This window comes from Pyrus communis, chromosome 8 (genome assembly GCF_963583255.1).
Source record: "Pyrus communis chromosome 8, drPyrComm1.1, whole genome shotgun sequence".
Taxonomy (NCBI): Eukaryota; Viridiplantae; Streptophyta; class Magnoliopsida; order Rosales; family Rosaceae; genus Pyrus; species Pyrus communis.
Window position 1 is genome coordinate 2,421,583 of NC_084810.1, and position 11,550 is coordinate 2,433,132.

General features: G+C 36.7%; 1 protein-coding gene and 1 pseudogene across 1 annotated transcript; both read left to right on the plus strand.

Annotated features, from left to right (window-relative positions):
- Positions 1 to 380: 380 nt before the first annotated feature.
- Positions 381 to 2,047, plus strand: LOC137741616 (chlorophyllase-1-like; annotated as a pseudogene).
- A 2,537-nt stretch (positions 2,048 to 4,584) lies between these two features.
- On the plus strand, positions 4,585 to 7,444 carry LOC137741852 (ankyrin repeat-containing protein NPR4-like). Its single transcript, XM_068481557.1, has 5 exons — positions 4,585 to 4,750; positions 4,843 to 4,950; positions 5,256 to 5,552; positions 5,789 to 6,141; positions 6,827 to 7,444. Exons 1-5 carry the CDS (start codon positions 4,585 to 4,587, stop codon positions 7,442 to 7,444), a joined length of 1,542 nt encoding a protein of 513 aa, XP_068337658.1.
- Positions 7,445 to 11,550: the final 4,106 nt, after the last annotated feature.

An 11,550-nucleotide genomic window follows, 5' to 3' on the forward strand; every position in this document is an offset into this window, starting at 1 on the left:
ACACAAGGTGACAGGAGTACTGGTAATGTAATTTTAGGGTTAGCCCCACTTGATTTGGACCTCACAAATTATTACTATGATACAAAAGCCTAGTAGTCCCCATTCTTGTTTATTACGACCTCTCCGAGTAGACCTACGACATAACAACAGCTTTGCATTTTCCATGTGTTACTCAAGGCATTTCCTTTTCAATTGCCTTGTTCTCATTAGGAAAGGTGTGACAAAATCGCCTCCCTCCTTATTTCATCACATGTAATTTGTTTGTCAAGTTTTTCAGCCAAGTTCAAACTGATCTTCCCATTTTTGCTGCCAACAGTTGGTTCACTATAAGAAAGAGCTAGTAGGCTCACATTACGTAGTACTCACAGACAATGAGCCCCATGGCACTTGTGGAAAAATTTAAGTCAGCTGCACGGACTGCATCTGTTTTTTATCAAGGAAATTGCACCTTCAAATGCATCACAGAGGAGACGCCACTGTCTTCCTGCTTTGATTCTTCAGCACCTCCAAGGCCCTTGTTCATCGTTACACCAACGGTTGCCGGCACCTACCCTGTAATCTTGCTTCATCACGGCTTCTACCTCAGCAACTATTTCTACAAAGAGTTACTCCAGCACAAAGCTTCTCATGGATTCGTAGCTGTAGCACCTCAGGTACTATTGTCTTACAATATTCTATATTAAGGCCATATAGTGTAATTTTTTTTCCTACTTTAACAATTATCGTCCTTGATATTTGAGCTCTAATCTACTACAACAAAAGGATCATGAGTGTTTGAAAATGCTTTTATGCCTATAAGAACTTTTGTTTCCTAGTGTGCTTTAATTACCTATACCCTAAACCTTAAACCCTAAACCCTGAAAGGATAATATGCGAGGTAGACAAAATTTGTTCACCACATTTTGTAAGCTAAATAATATGAAAGTTGATGATTGAATATTACTTAAGTGTTGATTAACATGTTTATTTCTTATTGGCGATAAATTATTTAATTTGCAAATTCAGTTTGCAAATTAAGTTTCCCTAGTATTACCCTGTCTAAAAATATTTTTCACCATTTTAAATGAACTTCCAAACAAACTTTTAGTTTTAAGGAAAATTTATTAAATGATAAAAAATTAAATCCAAATTGCTAAACAGATAAAAAAAAAAATCAAATAATAGCGATACAGTATTGACTACATAGCAATCATGTATTAAACACCTATCCATCAAATATCGACCATATTTAAAAAATGATCATTTCATGATTTGAAAAAATAAATTAGGATTATTTTGGCCAATTTTCATAGTTTTAATACATTGTCTGACAACAAAATTAATTTGTGAGTTGGGTTTTGTCATTTTGATTAGTTATGTGGGTATGTATGTACCTCCAAGTGGACCTGAGGAAATCGAGTTAGGGGCAAAAGTCATAAACTGGTTACCAAAAGGCCTCCAATCCCTGCTGCCAGAAAATGTTATAGCAGACTTCACCAAAGTTGCTCTATCAGGCCACAGCAGAGGTGGGAAAACAGAATTTGCAACAGCACTTGGGCATGCCAAATCTTCACTCTCCCTCAAAATATCAGTCCTCATAGGCATTGACCCTGTGGCGGGTGCTGACCAACACTGCAGAACATATCCCCATATTCTCACCTATTCCCCTCAGTCATTCAACCTCTCGATTCCGGTCGCAGTGATCGGGACCAGACTGGGACCGGAACCGAAGAATGCTTGCATGGCACAACCATGTGCCCTAGATGGCGTGAACCACAAGGAGTTCTTCTATGAATGCAAAGCCCCATGTGCACTTTTTGTTGTCAAGGACTATGGGCACATGGACATGTTGGACGACGATCCACGGGGCGTGGTTGGGGCATTGTCGGGGTGCATGTGTGAAAATGGGAAGGGACCGAGGGAGCTAATGAGGAAGGCTGTGGGTGGGATTGTTGTGGCGTTTTTGAAGGCTTATTGGAATGGTGATGATAGGGATTTGGTTGCCATTGTTGGTGATCCTTATATTTCTCCTGCAAAGCTTGATGCTGTGCAGTTCATTAGGGCATAAACTCAAGCTCAAGCTCAACGTCTTAGCAGTATGATTATGGTTTCCGGAGTTTTATCAAATTGGTGTGCTCATGCTTACGAAGCTCTTTTATTTTTTTTGTTTCGAGCTAATAATGTATTAGTATTTTGGAGGGATTTTATACTAATAATGTTTTTGGATTATCTGTGATGTGTGTGGAGTGGAATAAGTTCTTACAATTTGACAGAAATTCAAATAAGTTGATAAGCTGCCAAAGGCTTCAAAAATTCCAATCAAAATTGGTCCCAAATGCAGTAATTAATTAGAAGGGCCAAAAGATCTAGCTAGCGACTTGGAGCTTCGGAAAAAAACAATGTCCCAAGACTCATTGCTTGTTTTGAGAAATTTTTCATTGTGACGGGAACATGGGTGGTACACCATGTGTTTTTATGTAACTGATGGAAAATTTTATTTTTTAAGTTATTAACTTTTTAACCCACATATCTCACAATTTGTATAGTAACATGTGATGTACCACCTCGTGTGCCAATCACACTAAAAAATCTCTGGTTTATTTTAGAACAAACAAAATAGGAAAACCCATGTGGCAAGTCACCGTAACAACTAAACCAGCCAAGTATTTTCCGGGTTTGTCTATGACATGGTCAATTGAGTATACGCGCTTTGCTAACTACACATAAAGCCCGGGAAGGGGTAAACTAAACTACGTACCAAAGCTACCCAGAACGTTTTACTTGAAAGTAAATCTGTGGCAGCATCAAATACTTGTAGTGCAAGAAAAGTCATTCCAAATCAAGCTTAGTGGGTGATATCTTGCGTGTCCATTTGAAATGATCATTAGTGGACTCTAAACCCCCTAAATGAGAAGGGTAGAGAATACAGAACATGCATGAAAGTCGTCAAAGCAAAGTGTAAACAAGTGTAAAGAGTACGTAATAGAGAGAATGACAAAAAGAAAAAGGATTATAAAGAGAGCACTTTTTATTTTTTTTAAGTTTTACTATTATAACGGGTAGGGAGGAGAGTTAAAAACTGTTGTAATAATTTAGGGGAGAGGGGGAGTTTCGAACTCGGCATGCATGGTAGAAACCCAACACCCTATCTACTAAGATATTGATCACATGCAATTATAGAGAATGTTTGTGTATGCATGTCAAATTAATTAAGTGTAAATGATAGTTGACATGGGCATAGCAACATTATTTAGGGTCAATGTACTCATTTTATGCACTTGAGTCATTTATTTAATTATGATTAAATTAAAGTAGAATATCATCATTTAAAAAAAAAAAAAACAGTGTAAAGGGTGGAGATACTATTGGTCAATAATATCGTCCTTTCATAAAAACAAGTGTAAAGGGAAGAGATAATTAATACTGGTCAAAATAAAAGGGATACAGGAAAAAGAAAATGCCATATATATCCTCTACTTCTCGCCCTCATGGAATCTTATATATGAAAAGAACTAGTAAATCGAAAGAAGCCATTTCTCATTTTCTTTTCTGTTTAATTAAGTGGCAGTTCTACCATGATGATCATGAATATGGACATGGAGGTCATGCAGACATATTTGTTCAAAATCACCCTAACAAGCCAATGGAAAGAAGTTGTTAGAACCTATAGGCTTGACCCTCGAGCACACACGGCGAAGATCACGGAGTCAGGTGACACAGCATTACATGTAGCAGTGTCCGATGGCCAAGAAGAGCACATTGAAGAGCTAGTAAAACTGGTTTCCACAAACGAGCTGCTTCAAGTTCGAAACGAGCGAGGGAATACCCCTCTCCACATTGCAGCATCGATGGGGAATGTGAGAATGTCTGAGTGCATTGCCAGACACCATCCCATGTTGGTTGGTGCTCTCAACAAAGAAAATGAGACCCCTCTCTTCTTGGCTGCTCTCTACGGTAAAAAATCTGCCTTCTTATGTCTACACTACATCTGCAGCCTTCATGATAATCAGCAACGCTACAAGTACTGCAGGAGGAAGGACGGTAATACTATCTTGCATTGTGCAATTGCTAGGGACTACTTTGGTAATTAACCTCATCACTTAATTAATTTGATTAATTTATTGCATACTTCCATGTATCAACTAACTAATATTTGTTTATCCTAAATGTATTTTGAAATTGACAAATTGTGAATCTGAATCTCCTATCCAATAAATACACAATATTTACAAGCTTACATCTTTTGTTGACAGACGGTTTGGCAAGAGAACGTTTCTCTATATTAAGAATATGATTGACAATACCAACTTTGTTGTTGTGATTGACAGATTTGGCCTTTCAGATAATCGATCTGTATGAAGATCTAGTTTTTTACGTCAATGAAGAAGGACACTCCCCTCTTCATCTTCTTGCCAGTAAGTCTTATGCATTTGCAAGTGGTAGTCGGCTTGGACCATGGGACAAAATCATTTACAATTGTAAGTGTTATATACCAAGACAAAAAGCTAGAATCACATAAGTTTTGTGCTAAAGTACTCATCAAGACGAAAAGCTAGAATCACATAAGTTTTGTGTTAAAGTACTCATTCTTCTCAATTTATCTGTATGGCAGCTGTATATGTTGGTAAGCTCAAAAGGGAGGAACGACCGGATCATTTTAACGACGAGCTAACAAAGACATTGAAAGATGGAAGGGATCCCAAATATCCAGAAAACTATCAAACTTGCATCACCTTCTTTCGGTTGGTGTGGAGTATGGTTCAAGTATTTGGTATGTGAATTTATATTAGATGAACTAATTTTAATGTCAAACTTTCAATCTATAGAGTTTACTATAAGCATAATTGTATATTTTGCATACAGTTACCAATAGGAAAGAAGATGATCAGGGGGAAAGCCGAAACAATTCAGCAGATACAGAGAACCCAGTAGTAGTTCGACCTACGGTTGCTCTGAACAGAAGAAATCCAGGTATAAGCTCTGAGTTGTACTATATATATTACGTTCACTGATAACAAGAAAATAATTATTCTGGTTCAAAATAATAAATAGGATCGCAATCAAATATTGGAGCACAGCAACATCAATCAATTCCAAGCCATTACAGCACCTGCTTTGAGTTCGTAAAACTTTTCTCAAAGGCAACATTGCTGTTTGTTTTTGGATGGGGTATGGACCTGTTCATGTATTGAAAAGAAATTCCCAATCTCTTGGTACTTTAATCTCATGCATGCATCCATAAACATATACAAGAAACGTTTCCCTTGTTACTGCAGGGTCTAAGGGTATAAAGAGGATAAGGGAAAAGAAACAAAAGCACAAATGGTCGGTTCAAATCATGAACGAACTACTAAAACGTGCTTCCTTGTATGCGTATGAAGACAACGGTATGAATCCACAGACAGCACCATCCCACAAAAACAAAAAATATGATGAAACAAGGCCTTATGAAGTTGATCATGGCGATGAAGTTGTCACCCTCGGAGTCGGAAGCAATACTAAACAGCCTGTTGTGAATCCTCCGCGACAAGATGAAAGTAAGGCAAAGAATGATAAAAAGAAAATTACCGAAGGTAACCGCTTTGGTGCTCTAGCTTCTATGCATGAATTATATATATATCAAAGGAAGAAAAAAACCAGGGTTTCAATTATGAAGAAATAGTTTTGTTTTAGCTAGCGAAGATATATAATTTAAGTAGATTCAATACGACACTAGCTAGCTTAATTTGGCTAGCCACTAGCTAGCTTAATTTAGCTAGCCAATCTCTAAAGTGCAAGATAAAATGTACCTTGGGATAATTATTGGCAGAAATGAGAGAGAAGATAACCCTTCGAATGGGAAAGAGGGAAACACCCTTCTTGATTGCTGCAAGAAATGGTGTGACTGAAATGGTGGAGAAGATACTTGAACTTTTTCCCGTGGCCATCCGTGACATTAACTCGGAGAGAAAGAATGTAGTGCAGGTGGCTGTGGAGAGCAGGCAACTCCATGTGTACCGGCTCTTTCTAAGGAAAAATATCTCGATGAGAGATAACGTTTTCAGCAAAGTGGATGATAAAGGGAATAGTGTGTTACATCTCGCAGCAATGTTGGGAGACCATCAGCCTTGGCTAAATCATGGGCCTGCGTTCCAAATGCAATGGGAAATCAAATGGTATCAGGTGAGACTTTAAACTCATGCAACTACAAGAAAAAGGGGAAATCAAATGTAGGCATAAGGGATATATACACATTTTAGTTGAATGTTAGAATCACTCCCTGTGAATGGAAACTATTGAACATATATAATATGTTGGACAATTGTCCAATTTTAAAACTCAACCTCGTTATTGTTAGTGTGAAGTATTTAGCTCAGTTATGCAAAACAACAATAAGAAGAGGATTTAGGAATGCGAATGTTCTTCTTCTCTTCTGCAGAAGTTGCAGAGAGGAATATATTTTTCCTTAATGAAAATTGAGCACACACATATGCATTACATGACAGTTTTCCTTAGCTGGATCCATACACAACATATTTGATCTCAGCCACACATCTAGCTAATTTAGGATCACTACACATGGCTAATTTAGCCTTACACATTTGAGCCTTACACTTGTCATTTTTAAGACTAAGTGCATACACAATTAACATTAAAGGACTTCTTATTTACTCATCAGCTCATTACTCACAATGCTACAGTTATTGTTAAGTTTACCAAATTTTAAAACTAATCACTAGTCCATTTTAAAGGATTAGTCATGTCACGCCTCAGCCAACAAACATGGCCTAGCTAGTAATCCTAGGTTGGCCTTAGAGGGATAACTAATAAACATTTCTATTCTCAAACCTGATTCTCATATGTGCAGATCGTAAAGACCTCCATGCCACCACACTTCTTTGTGCGCTTCAATAACGACAACAAGACTCCGAAGGACATCTTCAAAGAAACCCACAAAGGGCTCGTGAAAGACGGAAGGGAATGGCTCACCAAGGCCTCTGAGTCCTGCTCCGTAATGGGTGCCCTCATCGCCACTGTCGCCTTTGCAACTGCAACAACTGTTCCTGGTGGCATCAAGGAGGTTACAGGAAGACCAACCCTCGAAAACTTACCAGTTTTTGACATCTTCGCCATCTCATCGCTCTTTGCCCTATGCTCCTCGGTCACGTCCATGGTCATATTCCTGTCCATCCTCATGTCCCGGTACCAAGACAAGGACTTCAGGAAAGAGCTGCCGAGTAAGCTTTTGCTTGGATTGACATTGCTTTTCGTATCAATGGTTTCCATGTTGATTTCATTTTGTGCAGGACATTTCTTTATGCTTAAAGATAAGCTCAAACATGCTGCATTTCCGGTTTATGCAATAACGTGCATGCCTTTAGCAATTTTTGCTGTAGGCCACTTCCCATTGTATTTTAACATGATATTGGCTAACTTTAAAAAGGTTCCATTCGACAGCGGAGTCACAAGGGTAGCTCCTCTTTGAGTTGAGGCTTCATTTACATGTAATAGTAAATTTTTCTCGAGTGACATTTCTAGTTGTTGATATATATCCTACTTTGAGTTAATACAAACTTCAATGAGTAAATTGTAACAAAGCACTCTTATGTTGTTTATTTTTGCTTCTGAACTTCTAGGCTGCTCTCCAGACCACGCTAAAAGATGCCTTCTTATGCGTACACTATATCCTGGTGATCGTCAGCCACACTACTTTTCACACACACACACACAACACACACACACACACACATATATATATATATAAAAGAAAAAAAAAAGAAGCGGGATAAATTATTTTCATCTTTCAAGTCTGTAAATCAAGTAAGGCTACCTCCAACTGAAGACTGGTCAGATGACTCGTTTTAACCTTTTGATCCTCCAAGATATTAATATTTTAATAAACAGTACATTGTCATATTTGCCTTCATCTCCAACCGAGGGTCATATGGCTCGTTTTAGCCCTGTCACAAAAAACCGTCACCAACCGAGGGCCAAAGGGCCAAACATAATTTATTATTTAAATTTAAAAATTACAACAACTTAAATTTAAAAACAATAACAACTTGAATTTAAAAACTACAACTTATATTTAAAAACTACAACTTAAATTTTAAAAACTACAACTTAAACTTAAAAACTACAAATTAAATTTAAAAACAACATTAACTTAAATTTAAAAACCACAAAAACTTAAATTTAATATCCATAATCAACGTTGAAGGAAAGATTTTTGAAAGAGGTAAGAAAATATGAGAATTGAAATGGTGTAGGAATGGTGAAAAATTTGTGAGGAATGGTGAATGAATGGTTTAGGTGTTTATAGGAAAAAAATTAGAATTTTTAAGAATAAAAAATAAATAAATTTGAATCCAACGGTAACTGGCGTTAGCTAGCCGTTAGATTCAAAAATTTGTTTAAACATTCATGTCGGATATAACCGACAGGATCAATAATAATATTGTCGGTTATGTGGGGCTGGATTGGGCTAGCCTTTTGGCCTTTTCAGATTTTGTGGGGCCCATGAGCCCTCTGGTCTAGCCCTCAGTTGGAGACGGTTTTCAGGCTATTTTCAGCTCTCTGACTCTTTGGACCCTTCAGTTGAAGATGGCCTAATTCTCTGGCATGATCATCTTAAACCAGCAATCTTACCCACTTGAAATGATCATCGTAGAGGCCCTGCCGAGAAACCTTTGGGCAGGGTTGACGTCACTGTTTGTGTCTCCATGTTGATTTGTTTTTGCGCGGGACATCTTTTCATGATTAAAGATAAGCTCAAATACGTTGCGTTATCCATTTACGTAATCACTTGCTTGCCGGTAACGTTATTTGCCACGGCGCAATTTTCACTATACGTTGATTTGATGTGGGCTACTTTTAAGAAAGTACCACATTGATCTGATGTAGGCTACTTTTAAGAACGTACCACAGAGGAGGAGTTTTTATCAATAATAGCCAAAATTTAACACTCAATTTCATAAATGTCATTTTTTTAATAAAATTATTCAAAAATAACAAAAAATCCACTTAAATAAACTTAAATACCCTCATAATTAAAACCAAATAAACGTAAAGTAAAAAAGTCTGGGTTAGCCAAGAACCAACAACCATAAGCAATAAGATCTAGACAGTCCTCATCCACATCATCGTTCCCAACTTCCTTGTTGTAACCATCAAAAACAAAAATTGCTCCCAACAATGAAGGTACCATTAAAAGCCTTTCTCATGGGTACAAGATTATGGGAAGGGGGGGGGGGGGGGGGGGAGGGGGGGGGGGGAGGGGGCGGGGGGAAATCACTCTTTTTCTCCTACTGTCTTCATCATTGGCTCAACCATATGGCAGTATGGGATAGTTTCTCTTTTTCTCCTATGTGAGTTTTCTGATATATTTGAGAGTTTTTATAAAGAATGACATTTATGAATTTGAGTGTTAAATTTTGGTGATTAATGATAAATACTCACTTACAAGATAGTTCCTCTTTAATTTGAAGTTGAAGAGCTCCTATTTCCATGGAAAGGTGTTAAATTTTGGTGATTAATGATAAATACTCACTTACAAGATAGTTCCTCTTTAATTTGAAGTTGAAGAGCTCCTATTTCCATGGAAAGGTAAACTCGAGTTACAAGGTACCTCGATCACGTCATTTGTAAAAACATGTATTTTTTTTATTTCAATTTGCATGTTTTGCTTTAGTTAGTTGGGATTTAGTCTTCAAATCCTTGTTTTACATTCATCATTCATCATGAATGTATTATTGAATTTACATATCAGTTACATAATTTTTTTTAAAACAAAAATTAGTAAATGATTTAGAATTTTAATACTCACATCCTTATTAAACTCCTAATTAATTTTAAATGCAAAACATTTCCCAAAAAAAAAAAAAAGATTAGAATAAGTTTTACCCATTAATTTTTTATGAAAAGATTTTCAAATTTTTAATCTTAAATGTACCCTTTCTTAAATATACCAATTTGCTATATGTAAAATGTACCATTTTTCAATATAAATGTACCCATTTTTTTTTGGGTAAAGTATAAAAAACTACCTCAACTATTGGCCTCACAACACTTTCATACCTCATCTTTTAAAATTGACAATGTCATACCTCATCTTATGAATGTGTGCCAATGTTATACCTTCCGTTAGCCTGCTGTTAATTTGTCAGTTAAATGCTGACGTGGCTTGATCCAGACCCCACTTTTCTTTATTATTTTAATATTTTAAAAATATTAAATGTTTTTTTTTAGTTTTTAATAATTTTTTAATAGAAAATGAATCCCGAATCAAGCAACGCCAGCATTTAACTAATAAATTAATAAACAAACTGACGGAGGTATGACATTGGCACAAATTCATAAGATGAGGTATGACATTGTCAATTTTAAAAGATGAGGTATGAAATTGTCGTGAGACCAATAATTGAGGTAGTTTTTTTGTACTTTACCCTCTTCTTTTTATATTTTTTTTATATAAAATCCATTCAATTTTGTTCTAATTTAGTTTTTAAACTTATATGGGTACATTCTATTTCATTGATTTGAGAATGTATCCATGTCAATTTTAATGGAAGAAATTTCGTGATGTTATTAAGCCTAGTATTTTTTTTTTTTTTTTTTTTTTTTTTTGCAAAAATGTACCCATGTTTTGGTACAATGGTTTTTTGGTTAACTTTACGAACATACCATGTTTATATATATATATATATATATATATATATATATATATATGTAAACACAATATTGACACACCCCGACCAAGATCAGGGCGTGCTGGCCATCACACGAAGGTGACGTAACCATGTGCACGTGCGGAAGCTAAAAGAGTAGTAATATAAAAGTACGAAATAATTAAAAACTAGCATACAAAGTACTAAGACAAGTGCTAGCAAAAGTGAGATACAAATTCAGAGCAAGACTATAGCAGTCCAAAAGAAAAGTCACGACATAAGTACACCCGAAGGTGACCCTACGCTGGTGAGTATCTGTCAGAAATGCCGGACAAGCCCTCTGGGAAACCACCGAAACTGCTAATCAACTAGAACCTGGAGGGGCGCAAAACAAAAGCGTGAGTGGGCAAAAATAAAGCTCTTTGAAAACCATTTAGCAAAATACATTCTAACCCCTCGCCGTAAAACCTGTATACTTCCCAGAAAATAAACATATATACGTATGTATAAATATGCCAAACATGCTCAAGGGTATACCAATCCTGCTCAAGATATGCCATGTCAAAGCCTCATAATGAAATGCAAGTGCTCAGGTATAAATCACATCAATAGCATAACATTTGGCAGCCGGAGTCACCTAACATGACCTGTACGGCTGCATATAGAGCTCAAATCTCAAACTCAATAACTAAACCTGCCCACGAGTCGAAACCACCTAAAGTGGTCTGTACGACAGGCCTGGGTGTAATACATATATACGTTCTAGTGCTACGATCACGTGAAGACTGTGCGAATAATCGCGGGTCACCTACGAGTCGGAACCACCTAATGTGGTCTATACGACAGGACTGTGCACCTAACTTGGATCCAAGCTGAGCGTGTGGTGCGAGAGGTGAACATCACGTGAATGACTGTGCTCTACTTT

Bases quoted from the DNA above. Each gene is read 5' to 3' on its own strand.
- LOC137741852 (XM_068481557.1), top strand. From the start codon at position 4,585: ATGGCAGCTGTATATGTTGGTAAGCTCAAAAGGGAGGAACGACCGGAT. The intron at 4,951-5,255 runs GTATAAGCTCTG...TTGTTACTGCAG, and splicing joins TCTGAACAGAAGAAATCCAG to GGTCTAAGGGTATAAAGAGG. The intron at 5,553-5,788 runs GTAACCGCTTTG...AATTATTGGCAG, and splicing joins TAAAAAGAAAATTACCGAAG to AAATGAGAGAGAAGATAACC.